The sequence below is a fragment of the Maylandia zebra genome, linkage group LG1 (assembly GCF_041146795.1).
Source record: "Maylandia zebra isolate NMK-2024a linkage group LG1, Mzebra_GT3a, whole genome shotgun sequence".
Lineage (NCBI taxonomy): Eukaryota > Metazoa > Chordata > Actinopteri > Cichliformes > Cichlidae > Maylandia > Maylandia zebra.
Window position 1 is genome coordinate 41,095,621 of NC_135167.1, and position 19,411 is coordinate 41,115,031.

At 43.1% G+C, this 19,411-nt stretch overlaps 1 protein-coding gene across 1 annotated transcript in view; it reads left to right on the forward strand.

The window, feature by feature from the left end:
- The window catches only part of LOC143419507 (collagen alpha-6(VI) chain-like), a 117,689-nt gene that overhangs the window by 85,437 nt on the left and 12,841 nt on the right, over positions 1 to 19,411 (forward strand). The window contains exons 11-26 of the mRNA XM_076886490.1: positions 3,055 to 3,413; positions 4,052 to 4,130; positions 4,849 to 4,991; positions 5,479 to 5,571; positions 6,178 to 6,231; positions 6,773 to 6,844; positions 8,674 to 8,700; positions 8,807 to 8,851; positions 9,793 to 9,846; positions 10,058 to 10,120; positions 11,446 to 11,511; positions 12,917 to 12,970; positions 13,129 to 13,164; positions 13,243 to 13,305; positions 17,232 to 17,294; positions 17,576 to 17,638. Coding sequence (XP_076742605.1) covers positions 3,055 to 3,413; positions 4,052 to 4,130; positions 4,849 to 4,991; positions 5,479 to 5,571; positions 6,178 to 6,231; positions 6,773 to 6,844; positions 8,674 to 8,700; positions 8,807 to 8,851; positions 9,793 to 9,846; positions 10,058 to 10,120; positions 11,446 to 11,511; positions 12,917 to 12,970; positions 13,129 to 13,164; positions 13,243 to 13,305; positions 17,232 to 17,294; positions 17,576 to 17,638 — 1,334 coding nt within the window. The remainder of the gene's footprint in view (positions 1 to 3,054; positions 3,414 to 4,051; positions 4,131 to 4,848; positions 4,992 to 5,478; positions 5,572 to 6,177; positions 6,232 to 6,772; positions 6,845 to 8,673; positions 8,701 to 8,806; positions 8,852 to 9,792; positions 9,847 to 10,057; positions 10,121 to 11,445; positions 11,512 to 12,916; positions 12,971 to 13,128; positions 13,165 to 13,242; positions 13,306 to 17,231; positions 17,295 to 17,575; positions 17,639 to 19,411) is intronic.

The window sequence follows — 19,411 nt, forward strand, 5'->3', positions numbered from 1 at the left end:
GCAATCTTATCGTAGACAAAGAGAAGAAAATGGTACTGAGGTGAAAAGGAAGTGATTTGTCCCGGACTTCAGCTACAATGAAAAAGACACAAAGCTGGAGTTATTCTGTCTTTGCTGCACAGCTGCCTCTTCTTCTCTCATTCTCCCCCCTCCCTCTCCCGTTTCTACTTCAATCATGAAACTGATCAATGATCAGCTGATCGGCTTTTCTCTCGTTTGTTTATCGCCCACTTTGCGCCAGAAAGAGGAAACCAGCAGATGTTGCGCTAAACAACAGCAGCACGTTTAAGCTTCATCAGCTGTTGTTGGAATTTATTTAATATTAATTTCTAGTATCAGCTGATGTTTGCTGGAGCCACAGGTGTAAAGCTGCTGGTCATGATGTCGGTTTGGTTATGTGGTGAGAGGGAAACATGAAGATGAAACCAGGAGACGTCCTTACTGAACCATCAGAGCTGAACAGGTGATGGAGAAACAGGTTTACCTTTTAGGTGACATGAATGAGTTGAAGTTAAGTAGCTGACAGCTGGTAACTGTGCAGGGGCGGGTCTAGCAAAGTTTTGTCGGGGGGCAGGTAGGGCATTAACAGGGAGAGGGGGGCACAAAGAAGTACTTTTCTTTCTTATTCTCATTTAAAATGTCTCGTTTTTATTAAATAATTATCTGAATCTTATGATCGAAGTAGTCATGTGATGTCAAATGCAGTGTTGGCCAAGTTACTTGAAAAAGGTAATCAGTAACTCCCCAAAAACATAATCCCATTACTTTACTGATTACTTATTTTCAAAAGTAATTAATTACTTAGTTACTTAGTTACTTTTTAAAAACACGATTTACAGCCTGAAGAGGTGATAAAGTGATAGATCTTTCAGCCCAATTCTACTTTTTCTACATAATCCATCATACAAAATGTAATCAAATGGAAAAGTCTATTTTTAAAACTTGTTTTATCAGTTTTAATCTTTTAACTTTATGCATCAAGCAAACATTTAATTATCTGCAACATTCTCTGACTGGAAGAAATTAGTTTAACATTTAAAGCTATTTTCTACACATTCCAGCACATGAAATAAAATATTTTTTGTGTTTACACTCAGTCTTTCAAATAGATGCAAGTAAAACACAGCAGAAAATAAATAAAGTCAAAGACTCAGCGGTCCTGTTGCTCTATTTTCACCTGTAAAGCAGGAGTGGGGCAGGCGGAGGTTTACCCTGGTGCAGGTGTGCCGCGGTCAGTGGAAGAATCCGCGAGTTGCTTGTTGGAAGTTTAGGGGTTTTTTTGCTGTAAAAAGAAGTTTTCTTCCCACGCACAGCGGACACTAATGTTTTTGTCACTTTTTATGGAATCAAACTCAAAGTAAGGTCAGTGCTTCCACGCTTTAAACGCTGCACACAGCTGTTGTCACGAATGTCGCACTCGCTTGTCACACTCGCTTACTGTCATGAGACATTCTCGCAAAAAAATTATGGTTTTAGTAACGCAGTAACGCAGCGTTCCTACAGGAAAGTAACGGTAATCTAATTACTGTTTTTGCAATAGTAATCCCGATTACTTTTTTCAAGTAATGAGTAAAGTAAGTATTACTCATCTCTGGTCAAATGTATGTAAGTCATCTCTAGTCTTCTCTGTCTGGATTTCAGGTTTCCACCATGTGTTGTAGATTTGTTTTTGGTGTTGGGGGGGACGGATGATTCAACCACCCAACCCTGCCCTGTTTCTTTTTTTTTTTCCTTTTTGTTTTTGCTTCTTGATAAATAAAGGAGAAATGTACTTGCCTATTCTACCTGCTTTTAAACCATTTAAAATTAAAATTCATAGTTTTATATGTGAATTATATAATGTTAAATTACTATTAAACAAATGACTAAGTATTTTAGGCTTTAGTTCACTTCAGCCATATTCCATATAAATCAGGTAACATACAAAAATAAAAATAGCTTCAAATGCAGTCATGACAATAAAAGAATATGACTTTAAGGACTTAACAACATTACTTCAGTTATACTACACCAGTACCTCTTATACAGGCACACTATTGCCCCTATCAGGTCAGTGAGCTGGGATTTGTTATTCTAAACATGAACTACTGTTACAGCAACAGACAATCGGGTTTGTTTTTCATTACTGGAAGAGATCAAATTATTGGTGGGGACAATTCAATAATCGCTGGATATTGGTGGGGACATGTCCCTTCCGTCTATGCCAAATCTATGCCCTTGGTTATAGATGGTTCAGGAGGTTAACTTGACCAAGCAGTCTTTTGGTTTCAGCTAAGTACTGTTTAGAATACCAGAATAGGGAGGATGGTGTAGGTTTATTAGATTGATACATATATACCAGAATCACTGTCACAACAGTGTTTGTTTTCATTCAAAGGCTTTATGGCTTTACCTATACCTCGTGAGCCCGTCTCTAGTCAAAATGCCCAGGCCGATTTTTTGTCCCAGTCCAGCCCTGCAAGTATCTACCGGTGGTGGTTTGCTGCGTGCATTCACCCCACTCTAGTAAGTGAAATGCACGTCCTCGAGTATGAACACACCCAGTCTTCGGTTTGAGTAATTTGTGCTTGGTTTGTCGAGAGCTGCTGTTGTTATTGTAGATGCTGTTAAATATTCCAATTTTTTGATCTGTGGGCTGAAGGAAGAACAACACTCGGTGTATAAATGCTCAATCAACAATCTCTTTATTCCATACAAACACTTTTGAGCATAAACCATCCGGATGGGAGATGTGACCTGACCATTTCTCACATTCTTATAGCTTCAACCATAATATGGCATAAAATAGCATAATGATCTCACAATGCCTAATGTTTTCCCTCTTATCATTTAAAGACTGTTGCTGGTGCTGCATTCACAGTAAACATAAATCATCCAGTATCCACTCTATTGCCTAATGTGGCTAAAGTTAGCAGTACCAGCATGAGCATCAGTACCTTTGATTGTTTAATCCTGTTGTTTGATAAGTGAGCCCCTCTTGTCCACATGTCACTGTCTTTAGCTATAAAAGGTCAAAGACAAATATCCTTTCCCTGCTTTTCTTCCCATGTTCAGATTGTACCATCGACGTTGCAATAGGATTCGACATTACTGACTCGAGTGGATCCAACAACATGCTGATCAGTGACTACATCCAACACCTGGAAGAGATTGTCCATCATATTTCACATATTTCAACAGAAGAAAACTTGTGCTGCACTGGCGTCCCCCAGTCCCCGGTCAAGACCCAAATCGCCTTCCATTTGGTAGACAGTGATGGCAGGGCCTTGTATGATACAAATTTTGCAGACTTCAGTGAAGACGTGTTGAAGAAAGTCTTGAGCTGGAAGTTGTCCCAGCCGACCTACTTTAACTCTGAGCTGCTGAATTTCTACAAGGAGAAGTTCAAAACCAAATCCAAGGCTACTGTCAAGGTGAGACATGTTTAGATGAGTGCTGTCAGCGTTAATCTCGTTAAAGTGATGTTAACACCATGACTGCAGCAAATCTCTGTTAGTGAGCTGCACGGTGCTAACACGTTAATGAGCTAACCGCACTAACACGTTGATGCCGTGGGGTGATCTGCGGTAACTTGCTAAGGGAGATTTGCCGCTTTAATGTGGTTATGGCGTTAAAGTCATTTTAAGGAGATTAACGCTGGCAGCCCTAGTTTAGACCTTTCAGAATCCTTCAGTTCTCATTTTCACCATGAAATTATCCGAGTAACTGAATTGATATCCTGTGTTGTTAACATGCAACGGTGCTATTTTTCATCTTGTTAAAATTTAGCACATAAACTGCAGCCGTGGCTGTTGGGTAGCCAAATACTGCACACTACATTCAATTACATTAATTACTGTTACCCAGCATGAAGACTGCTAATGGTAAAGAGCTTTGTTTATAACACGGGAGTATATGGGGACTGACTCACTGCTGGAGCCTCTAGTGGACATTAGAGGAGCTGCAGTGTTTAGCGCTTCTGCTATGACTTCATCGTTCAGCCCTGAACATTACCACTTCATGAGGCATCATCCACATTAAACTGTCGGACGTGGTTTACTCTGTCGTTTAGGTCTTGATGATCTTCTCTGATGGACTCAATGAAAACGTCATGAGTCTACAGCGGGAATCAAAGCTGCTGCGAGAGTCTGGTAAAAACATGCATTTACTAAGATCACTTCATTCCCAACTTTGCTTCTGGTTTTCTCATTGTGTCATCTTTACTTTTCATTGCTCATCTTTATTGACATCCCCATGCACTTTGATCTGATGTTAGCACACAAATTCTTCAGTTATTACATTAGATGTATGGGCTAGTGTCCCATGTGTGTCCTAAAACATAAAAACGCATGCTTTAATTTTAATTCTGGGCTACGAGGAAGTCCCGTGGAGCAGAACAAGCGGAAGCACAAGAACTTTCCTAAACAACCAGGAAAAAGTGGTTTGTGTAGAATGACAGAGAGCTGAAAGAACTGAATATAATACTAGTGCAACCCCTCGGCCTCTGAGGAGACACACCTAAGATATCAATTTCCTACGTCGTCTTGTTCTCAAGTTATTACATCTGCAAGATCTTCATCAGACTTGCTGTGGCTCTCAGGTCACTGAGATTCAAACTAAGCAAAGATTTTAATAGAAGCAGCTATGATATCAATTTGAAGCTCGAGCTGTAGCGTTCACATCAATGCCTTTTACAGCTGAGGGGTAAGAAGCACTTGGATCACCATCAGACTGGATCCATCTAATCTACGAGGAGAAGTTACTAAATATTTCTAGACCTAATCAGTTTGCTTGATTCAGATCCAGTGGAAATGTACGTGCACTGTGTTTGTGAAGCCACGCCGTTCCAGTCTGTTGTCCTGTCTGCAGGAGTCAGCGCCCTGCTGGCCGTGGCTCTCAGGGGCACTAACCACATTCAGCTACAGAAGGTGGAGTTTGGCCGCGGATTCGGGTACACCGATCAGCTCATAATCAGCATGCCGAGCATCGACAGCACCATATTCCAACAGATTGTAAGTCAGTCCCATTGCTCATGAGTGCGTTTCTACCTTTTCTAAATGACAAATAAAGCAAGTTTTAATCTTTAGTCTGAGTAAAAAGGAGCCACGTTCATGTTATTCATATAATGTAAAAAATGTGAGTGAATTTTATTCAGAATAACCAGTAAAGGAGTCATGAGGTGAGATAAGAGGACCCAAGTGCAAAACATGCGGGTAGGTTGAAAGAAAAGTCACGTAAGCAACAAAGAAATCAAAGGGACAATAATCCCATCAGCCATTCAGGAGGCGGCTGACGGGAGGATTGTGATTGGACCAGTTCCCTGTTTCCATTTTTCCTGCTGACATAATCGTTCCTCTTAAAGTTTATAGCGAGTAATATTTTGATGAGTCCTGATTCTCTGAAGACAAAACGTTCAGTAACCGACGTTTGCCTCTTAAAGATCTTCACAAAGATCGTGCATTGTTCATGTATGTCCTTCGCCCCCTCGTCTGACTGCAGAGCACCGTGACAGCCCGGGAATGCTGCGGAGTGATGTGCAAATGTTGGGGAGACAAAGGCCCCCGTGGTCTTCCAGGCCCACGAGGGGCAAAGGTGAGTGTGAAACCCCAACTTTACACCAGGAATGTTTCACTATAGAACACAGAGAACATATCTCACGTTTCAACTGCAAAAATTCATCATTGCATGAAACTGAGCAGCAGGCCAGAGGTCTGGACTGCAGGCGTGCTGATGCAACAGATGCATTCTGCGCTTTAGCATCATCCCACTCAAACATGAAAAACACGTCTGCACGGAGCAGCTGCTGCTCTGATACCTGTGTATAGCTTTCAGCACTGACGGAGCCTGTCCAGATGTGCCAGCTGCCAGCTCCACAGGGCGGATGCTCCCTCTCCCACAGACCCATCCATGTGGATGGGTCTGACCTGAGATCAGTTTCCACTGTGCCTCAGTCCATTTTAAACGAGCTCCTCTCTGCACGATGGAGCTTTAACCTGTTCATGTGGACGGCAGCCGGAGCTGCTCTGGTGTCCATGACACGATTGTCCAAATATCATAAACTCTAATAACTAAAATATCATTTTAATATATCACGTTACTGACCAGCTGCCACTTAATGTAATTAGTTGTGAAATGTGTCCTGAAGGCTTTTCCAGCCCTTTGCTTTCTTTCTGATGGTTCTGTTTGCTTTATAAACAGGGTGAGGAGGGAGAGCGGGGTCATCCGGGTTTCCCGGGAGAAGAAGGAGTCAGTGTAAGTGCTTCTTCTTCATCCCACCACGAGCTCTTTCCGCTGTAAATGAGACACTCGCACAATCTACATTTTCAGATTTTCAATGTAAAAATTTCCAGATTGTTTTATTTTATTCAGTTATTTGTACATAATGTTCTCTGCTTTTGCACAGTCGAGCAGCGCGTCAGCACACGTTTCACTGCGTGTAACTATGCATGTGACAAATAAAGGATCTTGAACCTGATTAAAAAACTTCAAACCTGAATTCATTTCCATTAAAAAATTTGCTTTTAATTATTTATTTTGAATTTTCTAGTTTGTAGTTTGTGTTCTTCTTGTTAAAGTTTAAAATTCTTGTTAAAGTTCTTTTTTCCTACAATTGCCAGCTGCTTGCTCCTGTTTATGGGGGCTACCTAAAAGCAGTTGGCAATTACATTTTACTTAAATGCAGATGTATTATTGAGATAATATTCATATAACCTGATAACTGAAAGATGGACCTACAGGATGAAGCAGACAGAGAGCTCGAACCAGGTGCGCTGACTTTGCTTTTGTGTTGCAGGGCGAGCGCGGTCCTCCTGGACTTCCTGGACTTCAGGGGATCCGGGGCTGTCCTGGAAGCAGAGGACAGAAGGTACGCGATGTGTCATACTTCTGAGAGGAGCACTGCTGAAGTCTGATCATTACTCCATCACGTGGAGAAAATGACGCTGCAGTCGAACAGACGAGTTCATGGAGATGTTTTTCATGTCAGACTGTGTGACGACTGATTTTTAGCATTAACTTTTGTTCTTATCATGAAAAACAAGAGATAAGATAAGATAAGATAAAACTTTATTAATCCCTCGGGTGGGTTCCTCTGGGAAATTCGGTTTCCAAAAAAGCACAGCACCGACAGAAGTTACAGAGTTACAGAATATTATATATATATATATATATATATATATATATATATATATATATATATATAACACCCAGCACGCCCCTGTGGGCGGTTTATCCTTCAAGCTCGGGTCCTCTACCAGAGGCCTGGGAGCTTGAGGGTCCTGCGCAGTATCTTAGCTGTTCCCAGGACTACGCTCTTCTGGACAGAGATCTCCGATGTTGTTCCCGGGATCTGCTGGAGCCACTCGCCTAGCTTGGGAGTCACCGCACCTAGTGCTCCGATTACCACGGGGACCACCGTTACCTTCACCCTCCACATCCTCTCGAGCTCTTCTCTGAGCCCTTGGTATTTCTCCAGCTTCTCGTGTTCCTTCTTCCTGATATTGCTGTCATTGGGAACCGCTACATCGATCACTACGGCCGTCTTCTTCTGTTTGTCTACCACCACTATGTCCTCTGATATGAATTGCACATTTCAAGTATGGAGTCTATTGCACCGTTGACTATTAACAAAGGTATTGTACAGTGAGGTGCAGAGGCACTACAGCTTAGTTGTTCCCCCCTCCTTTGTCCTCCTGTCTCCCCTCCCTCTCCCCTCCAGAGAGGAGTTAAACAGTCTGATGGCGTGTGGGACAAAGGAGTTTTTAAGTCTGTTAGTTCTTGTCTTGGGGAGAAGCAACCTGTCACTGAACAGACTCTTCTGATTGTTTATGGCCGTGTGCAGAGGATGCCCAGCATTGTTCATAATGTCCATCAGTTTCTTTAATGTCCTTTTCTCTGCCACTGTCACCAGAGTGTCCAGCTTCATGCCGACCACAGAGCTAGCCCTCCTGATCAGTTTCTCCAGCCTGGATGAGTCCTTCTTTGCTGTGCTGCTCCCCCAGCACACCACAGCATAGAAAAGTACTCCAGCAACCACCGACTGGTAAAACATCCTCAGGAGCTTCCTGCAGATGTTAAAAGACCTCAGCCTCCTGAGGAAGTACAGTCGGCTTTGGGCTTTTTTATACAGGTGCTCTGTGTTGCATGACCAGTCCAGTTTATTGTCCACCCACAGCCCGAGGTACTTGTACTTGTTGACCACCTCCACCTCCTCCCCCTCTATCTGAACCGGCAGTGGACCTTCTCTGGACCTCCCGAAGTCCACAACCAGTTCCTTAGTCTTTGAGGTGTTGAGTTGCAGGTGGTTTGTGTGACTCCATGCGACAAAGTTCCTCACCAGACTTCTGTACTCCTCTTCCTGATCATCCCAGATACACCCCATGATGACTGTGTCATCTGCAAACTTCTGAATGTGGCATAATTCAGAGTTGTAGCAGAAGTCAGAGGTGTACAGGGTGAAGAGAAGAGGGGACAGCACAGTTCCCTGTGGTGCTCCTGTGCTGCTGACCACAGTGTCAGACGTGATGTCCTTCAGCCTGACAAGTTTGTTTATAGTTTGTTATAAATATATCACACAAATATTAAATATATCAGACGTTTAATCGAATCCAAATAACTGAAAGATTCCTGTGAAGCCGGGCTGAAAAAGTCAAACATGAGCGCTTTAACCATTAAATCTGCTGTTTGTATCTGCAGGGCTACCGAGGCCTCTCGGGCAACAAGGTGAGTGACTGAGGTCTGCTGACACTGCTGCATTTACTGGAGAAGTGACAGTTTATCATAGATTGAGCAGTGAGACGTAACAGCTGATTGTGCTCCAACGCTGCAGGGGGACGACGGGGAGGATGGACTGAACGGCATCGATGGAGAGCAGGTATGAACATCTGTGACTGAGGCCTTCTGATCACTGACGCGTTGCTAACACTGTTACTTTTTCACTAACCAGTAATCTAACTAATAATTATTTCTATTGTTAAAACAAGAAAATTACTATTTTTCAACACACAAACAGTTGAAGCTGTCTTCAGCTGCGGGGGGGGCTGATGAGGTGGCTCTTCTGTCTTGAAGCCAGAGGGGGGTTTGGTTTCCCTGATGTATAAATCCTGGCACAGCGCGCACTCCGTTACTCTGTGTCGGGCACCTGCAGGCCAGTGGACACACTGGTTTGAGTCAAGGAGGCCCTGGAGTGGCTAACATTAGCCTCAGCTAACGTTAGCTAATGTTAGTCTAGGGTGAAGACAACTGGGTTGCCCGGCCCTGGCCACGAGGTGTCCCTTATTTATTTTTCAGGGAGTTGGCAACCCTACTAATGACTAACATCAGCTAACATTAGCTAATGTAGCTAATGACTAACATCAGCTAATGTTAGCTAATGTAGCTAATGTCTAACATCAGCTAATGTTAGCTGCTAACATTAGCTGAGGCTAATATTGTAATGATTTTTCTCCTCTTTGTGAAACAGAATGTAGCCTGACAAACATCTGGGCTGAGGCCTTTGTTCCTTGTGCTGTGTTAACACACACCTGAACACAGCTGTGACAGACATGCTGACACCTGCTGATGAGCAGTGAATTTATCATCACCTGGCTCCTGCTGTTCAATATAATCATTTGAATGCAACTGTGGATTAAATTATACATATAAGTTTAAATTAGATAAATGAATTATTACATATGAAAATTATTCTTTATATTAACATTTACACATGCTGTATTATCCTAGTGATTTACAAATCATGGTAGGAGAGTATGATGGTTTATGTCACGTGACTGTGGAAGAAGAAGAGATGACGCGTTCTTCTGGTTTTGTTTGCAGGGAGAGACGGGACTCGGTGGACTGAAAGCAGAACGAGGACCTCCGGGAAACCCAGTAAACAAAAACCACTCAAAGTTTCTTTGCTTCGTGCTGCATCAGCTCTGATCGTTGTTACCTAATGAAACGATTGATCCATTTTACTGTTATTGTTTCTGTTTTCGTTTTTTTAAATGTGTTTTGACTTCAGCTCGTAAAAATGAAGCTGTGAGCTGTTGACCTCTGACCTCTGGGTAGGTTGATTGACAGGCTGAAATATCATCTTTAGGGCATCCCGGGGACAGGAGGCGAGAAGGGGCTGAAAGGACAGAAGGGACTGAGAGGAGACCCGGTGAGTTTCGGTGCTTTCATTTCAGAAAGGTCGGCAGTCACATGGACTTTTTTTCCTAATTATTTAATATGTGGGAGCAGGAGGGGGACGAGGAAGAGGAGGAGGCAGGTCAAGTTCAGGTCGATCAGACTGCTAAAGCAAAATAAACCTTTCATATTTCAGGTTTTTTGTTTTTACAAAGAAAACCTGTTTCAACAGCCTGAATATGAACAATGTCCTGAAATAATGACTCTTTAGTTTCTGCACATATTTTTATGATACAAAGATTATGGTGAAGATATTTGATCGTGTAGTTTGTCTGTGCCCGTCTGATCTGTCTAACAAATACAAATAAGCTGGGATTTATCGAGAGCTTTTCCAGCCTGGTGTGATCACACACTACATTCACTCATAAAACACTTTATTTACAACAATAATCCACAAACGTCGTGCTGCCATAAAAACCCATCACAGAACTCTGCATGTCGATGTTTTCTCAGGATGTTTTTGTGTGTTTAAACGTTTAAATGTCACTAATGTCAGTTAAAACTAGGGCTGTTCGATATAACCATATATATCGATGACGATATAAAAACGTCTATCGTTTCATTTACGCTGTCGTTTGTTTCGTGGTGTCGCAAAATAAAGTGTTTACGGCAACATTTTTTCATGGTTTTGATCACTGTAGTGACTATATTCATTTCTTAAAGTTCTGTCTTACTCTTATATGTAATATAACCACACTACGGATGCACAAGCGCCTGTTTTTATGCGTTGTCGTTAGCAACAACGACGGTAACAGCATCGCGTATCCGCTTGTTTATGTTCCACATAAACCTTTCACAATAAAGCTCAAGATCCTGTTGAGACCTTTCAAAATAAACTGAATCGCGTGAAAGAGCAGATTATTTACAGATGAGAAGCAAAAAAGAGCCGCCAGGTGCTAAAAAATAAAGCTTAGACTCCAACGTTAGAACAGGCTTTTCCCCGCAGCACGCCGTGTAATAAATACTCACAAAGAAAACGGCGGCCGTTACAGCTTATGTCTAAAACGTGTCGTTTCATGCATCGGTTAAAACACTCGACGCACAGCTGGAAACACTTCACGCAAGTCGAGCTGCCCGAGATTCACAGACTTTACAGAAAATGTTACATTTTTGTGATTTATATCGTTATCGGACGATAGACGTCAGATATCGGGATATGAGATTGTGGTCATATCGCACAGCCCTAGTTAAAACTGTAATATCGGCTCTTTCTTCTGTCGGAAAACCCGACAGCTGATCGCAGCTGGGAAACAGCTGGAAGCTCCACTTCAAGAACCGAACACTGTTTTTGTCTGACAGGGCACCCCGGGTGTCGACAACAACAGACCAGGACCCAAAGGAGACCCCGGCAGCCCAGGGAGACCAGTAAGACACGTCCACATCTTTATGTAAAAGCTGAACGTTAGCCGCCATGATGCCACTAGTTTACCGTAAATTATCTACAGAGACTAAAGCTGATTTTCTTATCAGGCTGTAAACGTTTTTAATATGGACTGCCTCTAAATTAGCACTTGAATGCTCAGAGCACTTCGTACAACATGCCTCATTCACACAAGCACTTTTTCACTCTCTAACATTCACCCTCTGACGATGCATCAGGGAGCAGCTCGGGTTAGTATGTTGCCCAAACCTCCAGTTAGTAGATGACCTGATCTACCTCCTGATCTACAGCCAACACGAGTGTCTATGGAGACTGACTCACTGCTGCCTCTTCTGGGCATCAGAGGAACTGTGCGTTTTTGATACTAAAGTATTTGTTGGGTTTCAGGGGATGCAGAGCCTGTTGTTCACCGAGGATAGGTTTCCAGTCTGTCCCAGAGAGACACACAGTCATTCACACTCATACTCACACTTCATACCTTCAGAATCACAAGTTAACCTAACGAGCATGCCTTCGGACTGTGGAAGTGAGCTGGAGGACGCGGGGCGAGCATGTGACACCCTGTCACTTTCTTTTCAGAAGAGAGGATGCCATTGGATCAGACAGTCAGTTCTGTTCTTAGCTGACAGGAGTGCGTGGTGTGGTCTTCTGCTGCAGTACACATCTGCTTCAAGTTTAATGTGTTGTGGATTTAGAGACGTTTCCTCTGACCTCTGACATCAGTGAGGTCGTTTCTCTCAGAGATCTGCTGTTGACGCTGCATGTTGTCTTTTCAGAGCTTCCTCTGTAAATGATTGTGTGCAAAGTCCCGACAGATCAGCAGAATAGTCAGACCAACCCGTCCTGTACCAACAACCATGCCACATATAGACCTATATGCATTCATTTGGTGCCACGTGATTGGCTGATCAGATATGTGGCCAGTGATTGAACATGAATGTGAAGCCAATACAGAAGCATCCTAACCTGGTCGGCAGGGGGCGAGTCCTCTGGTCTGATTGGATAGAAGTCTATGACAAAAGGAGCGCTGAACACTCTTTGGTGGATTTATGGTTCCAGTTGCTAATTTAAAGTGTTTCTGAATAAAATGTGATTAATTTTACTTTTAAATCAATAAGCCCACCTGATGTACATCACAAATGAGTGAAGACTATATGAGCTGGTCCTGAGTAGCTCACTCAGGATACAACGACCAAAATGTTGAAATTACCAACCAGTGACTGACACCATGCAGCCCTGACCTTCTCTGGTGTACGGTCTGAGGAAAGCCAGGCCAAATGGTCACAATATATAATTATAATATTTTGACCAAAGTATATAATTCTGTGGATGGACGGGCAGAAGGACAGATGGCTGGATGCAGTTATCAGAATGTTTTTTAATCCACAGGGTGGTCCTGGTCCAGACGGGTACGGGGGTGACAGTGGACTAGATGGAAACCCGGTGAGATTTCTCAGAAAAATCGTTCTTCTGTTTCTCTCTAAGAGAAGCTGTTTTCATGAAGAGCAGTGATCCTCACACAGAGACTCGGGTAGGAAGGTGCTGCTCTGTGCTGCAGAAAGACTTCAGCATGATGATGGTGACATTTTTTTCTTGTGCAGGGTCGTAATGGAAGAAGAGGTCCCAGTGGTGAGAAGGTAGAAGACGATATGAAGCAGCATCAGGATTATACCGTATATCTGTGACTGTACACAGACGTCTGACTCTGTTTGCAGGGGTCACCTGGTGAGAAAGGAAATCGAGGCCCTCCCGGTATCCCAGGTGCTGCTGGGCCACAGGTGAGAGTCCGGTTCTGTCGTGACGGTCTGCTTTGTGATTGGACGCACGGCAGGTTGACCTTAATTGTGAGACCGAACATATTTAACTCAGAAAAGACGCGACTGCCTCTGCTGTAGTTTAACCCCTCCTCCCCGCACTCAGCCTTCCTCTCACATCGCTGCTCTTACTATGAATGTTGTGGGAACGCTGACGGTCATTTAGAGTGGGAACACCCTCTGGTCAAGTCCTCAGTTCTGATAAAAAGAGTGATCAAACATGCAGCCAGAATTATGCCAGAAGCTTATCGACAGCTACCAAGAGCGTCTGTGAAGAACTTTGAGACATTTAGCCAAATATTAGTATGTTTGTTTATATTTGAGCCTGTGTGCATTAGAGAAAATCCATTTGGTGCACGCTAGGGCTGGGCCATATCATACCGTTCACGGTGATACCGGTTTAATGTTGGGCAACGATAAGAAAATGAAACATGGCGATAGAATATGGGTAAAACGCGCATGCACAGTGCCTTTGTTTACATAAGCACATGGCGGCGACGCAGAAGGAGAAGAGTGAAAGCAGATCGTTGAATGAAACCATGAACCTGAACTGGTTTGTAAAACGCTGCAGCTTCACTGGTGTGGAACTGGTTTAGCTTTCGTCCGTCAGATACACAACAAAGCACTATTTTTGGTAGCGCATGCTAGCGGGCCGTCGTTATTACCGCGTTGTTTGGAAAATACGGCGCACTTAAAATCATCCTTTGATTTGTCTGAAAGTCGACAGAGCCCCTTATAATCCCGTGTGCCTTATGTATGAACTCTGGTTGTGTTTACTGACCTCGAAACGATTTTATGTGCACGGCGCTCGAAAACCTGTCAGATGTTTCAGTACGACTTTGCTGAGCTACGAAGCCGCACCGCTTGATGGATTGTCGGAGCGTTACGGCTGTCGTAGGCGGAGCCTCGCAGAGTGATACGTGCTGTGCTTCAGCATAATGTTACCGTACTGTGTGTGTATAACCTCTTTTTAAGGTTTGTGGATGTTATACATGGTTATGCTGAGGATATGTCGGCCAGTTTCCACTGGAAATGCCTTTTGGTTAAACTGTCAGCGAGGAGTTTGCATTTGCACTGTTAAATGTTTATATAACTTTAATGCAGATAAAAAACAGCTGCTTGTTTAAGTGAAAACACATTGATGGGGTTTTTTTTGTTTTGTTTTTTGCACTAATAAAGTTGAGGAGTTCTTCTTTGGCTCTCGGAGGAGGCGGACGCACTTTTTCTCCTCTCCCTCATCTTCCCTGCTTGTGTCCTTGTCTAGTCTCGTGTTTTGTTTTTGTATTACTTTTCCCTGGAACACTCTCTCACAGTCTGTTCTCTAAAACCTAAAAGAGGAATTATGAATTTGATCAACTGGTCCCTAAATGCAACTGACACCCCTTTCTCAACGAGAAGTTTGGGCTTGGGTGAGCCTGAGTGCTGAAGATATCTACCTATTCTGAACCATGATAACAGGGTTCTGGCTGATCGGAGCTGGCTTGGCCCTGACTTATCGAAGAATAAAGAAAGCGGAACCGGCTGTTCAAACCCCCACAAGGCTGCCTGCTGGGATTGAAATGATAGGAGAGGTTTGTGTATTGTAGGTACGGTCGGCAAGGTCTGTCATCTCGGTTGTGGGCAAAAGACCTGCAACTGACACATAAAGGCTATCTCATCTCATCTCTCATCTCAATTTGTCTCGTGTCAATTATATCGTCAGTTATATCGTTATTGCAAATTTTCAAATGCATATGGTGATAAATATTTTTGGTCATATCGCCCTGCTCTAATGCACACTCTCTACGATCGTTGCACACTGGAAAAGGTTTAAAGAAATCATTAAAAATCCAAAATGACCTGAAATTCATGCCCGTGATGAACATCTGACCACAACTGTATGTAACCACTACGCATCATGTTCAAGTCGCTGGGCCTGTAAAGGGATCTCCACTGCGTTGTAAGACCCCTCGATATGTTGGAACTAATAAGCTGTTTCAAATATTGAAGTCTCAACTGTTCAAGAGCCGTGATTCAGAGCCAGGCTAACAGAGTTTACAGCTGAGGCAGTAAGCTGTAAATGTTCTCCCGCAGGCTGCATCTGGTTGAATTTAGCATTAAATTCCTGAAGGATCATTGACAGTAACTGTACACATTATTCCTTAGAAGTTTTGTTTTAGTTGAATAGGCAGAAATCCCCACAGGACTCGAGAGGTACCAGTTTAGTCTGTGTTTTTGCATCACTCCGGTTACACTTTGGCTTTCGCTCAGCTGGATTTGGCAGATTTGTGCTGGATTTGGCCCATGGACAGACTTCCAGAGAAATTCAGTGGAACTATTCATGAATTTCTTTTTTCTCTGTCAAACCACAAAGCCAGATAGGATGCAGTTGCAGCTCTGCTTGGTATTAGTTAGCAACTTAAGAAAAGCTGTTTCTCATTTAGGGGAGTGTATTTGTGAACACATGTTGTATAACAGTCTCATGGGCAGTGTTCACGTCGACAGAAAGTGATATTCTCCGTCTGCACATTCAGGCCGCCGTACGTTCATGTGATGAGCTAAAGCATTAGGAGGTATCACACAGACACAAATAAGCTCACTGTTGATCTGAAATGTGGCCAACGTCAGATCGTACTTCCCCAAAACATGACTGCACTGATCCACACCATGACTGTTTTCTCAAAGCAACATATGAAATCCTGCGCTCTTTAAGACGAGAGCGGCTGTGACGATGTGTGAATGACGCCGTCCTGCTGTCACGCTAACACAGTGTTTCTGTTTCTTATGTTCTCTTTGCTATTGTTTAGTTTCCTCGTTCTTCCAAGTGTAATCATTTGTACTTCCTGTTGGTTTAGTTTGTTCCCTCCCTGGTTAGTCTGTCACGTCTCTCGTATAAGTTCTGTCTCTGAGTTTCATTCATCTGTTTTCCTTCCTCCCACCTCATTATGTTTCATCTCTCCCCCATTCCCCGTGTGTTTCCACCGTTTGCCTTTGCCCATTGTTGCATCGTCCCATATTGCTGCGAGTGTCCCCCCTTTTCCTTGCTCTTAGTTGCTTGTTCCTCACTTTCTCAGTTGTCTAGTTTCACGTCTGAGTTACGTTTTTTTGTATTTGGTGTTTTGCCTGCCTTAGTTAATTCTTTTGAGTTTTGAGTCCTGCGTTGGCTCCTCCCTCTTCCTGGCACACAGTGCTTAAATGACACCAACCAAATTCTTAAGGCAGGTGTTCCACGCCATTTGGTCAGGGACACACAAAATTATTCCAGGTGAATTACTTAGCCTCAGGCCCTGGTGACTGAAAAACATCTGGTCTTTCCATAAGCTGTGTCCCAAAACCTAGGCCGCATCCTTCGGAGGCCGCATCCTTCGGAGGCCGCATCCTTCGGAGGCCGCATCCTTCGGGTTGTCACACAGCTGAATAACCATCAAACAGAAACTGATTAAATCGACGTGTGAGATGATAGAGAATTGACTCCAGTATCCTGTTATATATACATAGACTCCCGGCATCTGTACTAGGATGTACTTCATGCATGACGTCATGAAGTTTGGCCGTAGAAAGGATTCTGGCAGGCGCATGCAGACAACCACACGCTGTCTGATCAGATTGCACTGATTTGCTGTGTTTGTCATAGCTCTGTAATTATTGTTTGATGGAATGTTTTCCAGGATTGACATCCTAGCGCCCTTGTTTTTTCTTGTTCTTTTAATTTCCTAATTTTATTATTATTTTTCAACACTTCTTTGTTTTAGAAGCAATACAAATAAAGTGTAGTGACATATATATTATTATCAGCGTACACTACAGATGACTACTAGTGTACAGCTATGCAGACTTTCCATCAGTCATCATTGATTGGAAGAGCAGAGGTGTAAATAATCACCAGTTATCAAACTGTGATGACCCTGCAGGGCCCTGCTGGGGACAATGGGGAACCTGGACCCAAAGGAACACCTGGTTTTCCAGGAAATCAGGTGCGTTCATCAACTAGGCTGTATGCATGCACTGACCAACGAGTTCAATTATGATGTACTGATTGTGTTTTTCTAATGAAGCATGTGTCTGATTAAAGGGAGTTTTGCATGAGGAAAAATACCAACATTGCTTTTTTTATTATTATTATTGCTTTAAAGGTCATTTAAACATTTAGACATTTAAAGACTTTAGAAGTATTTCCAGTGGCTGCAACATAAAGAGTGTTCAGTGTTTGCATGATGTGAATAGAGTGAACAGTGGCAGCTCTGCTCCTCCACAGGGTGAACATGGATCTGTTGGAGAACCAGGGCTACCTGGACGTCCTGGCCCTAATGGGCAGAAGGTGGGTGACATCGCTTCCTTTCTTTGCATTCAGGAAAGCTTTTAACCAGAATACCCATGTAGCCAGCGGGTAGAAGTCAAAACCCAACCCCTATCCAACTACAAGCTTTAATGGCCCCAATGAGATTTTGTGTCACAGTCTGGTTGAAGCAAACTGTGTGAATGTGAGTAGATAATAGTGGAAACAGACTTAATATTAGCTGAAAGCGAGCTGTTTATTGTAGGCTGGTAAACAGTAGTGATGGGCAGATGAAGCTTCATGAAGCACTGAAGCTTTTCATCCAATTGGTTCACCCCAACGCGAAGCTTCTTGAAGCTTCATTTGCTCTAGCAGGACACCTACTGGACGTAAAAATAATAGCTGGCATGAATTTGAAGAGTGTGGCATTTTGCACACAGCCTGTAAATGTCAACAACAAAAGGAGTGTGTAAAACATGTATATTGTAGTGATGGCAGTATACTGTGTATATTTATACTGGCAGTATGGGAAATGATTATTTGGAAATGCTTGAAATGAAAACGATCATTTACTGTGAGGTGAGGTGTGGTTGGGGTGTGGACAGTGGTTGTGCTTTTGTAACGTTGAGGTATGGACAGCTACACACTGAGGCTTTGAGCCTCAGTCCTGCCTGTTCACATTTTATTCTGTAAAAACTAAATTTTCACTGCTTTTACGTCCTTTTTAGTGGGGAGAACATAGCTGGGATTTAATGATTTAACAGATCTTTTGAATCCTTTGTCCTCCACAATGCTAAATGGCTGGGAGTCCTCAATCACCATGCTGACCAGGTCTTCATCTATTTGAGATTGTTCTCCTGAGGAAAGACAATAAAGACAAAGCACAAATATAAATATCACACACGTCACTTATAACAGTTGTATAATATTGTTATATCATTTAGTAACATTACTGCATGCTATATTATCATTGCATTTGATGGCTCACCTGGTCTTGCTCCACAATCGGTGTTCCTCTTATTCTCATGCAAAGCTCTGTAGTGCCTAAGCATGGATGAGGTGTTGTTGTTATATCCCAGCTCCCTGGCACATAGCAAACACTTCACCTTGTACAAAAGTAACGACAGCTTAACATAAGTTTTATTGCACCATCAGTATCATGACAATACATCTTCTGTAGAAATTTACATACCTTGTTGGGAGGAATAAGATCAAAATGTTCCCACACAGGGGAGGACATCCTCCTCTTCTTAGCTGGCTCCATTCTCTCCTGACTTTCTCTCCTCACTCTCATAAACCTCCAAACTGTCTCCAAACTCTCACTAACCGCAACTCTCCATCAAACACCCACATTTTGAATGAAGTCTGAGGGTTTATATCGCTGTCATATCTCGCGGCAAAGTTCGAACCACTTCATGAACCAGTCACGTGGTACAGCCGGGCAGCGAGGCTGCGGACGTCATCATTTTCAGCTCCTCCCATAAATGAAGCAAGCCTCGATACGCGCATCGCGGAAACGCCCCCTCCATTACTCGACACAAGCTTCGAAGCCTCGATACAGAACGTCACATCACTAGTAAACAGCACAAAAACAAAAGGCAAAGGAGAAACTAACAATAACCTAAACTGGGTGAGCTAAATATAAAAACACTAGAACAAGGACCTAGAAACCTGAAGACCTGACATGAATCCATAAACCTAGAGGCATGGAAACAAAGCAGACGATTGGACGAGGAATGAGTGGAAACACACACTAAATACACACAGGAGGTGATGAAGCGGAAACACAATGACGGCACAGGGGAAGTGAAACTA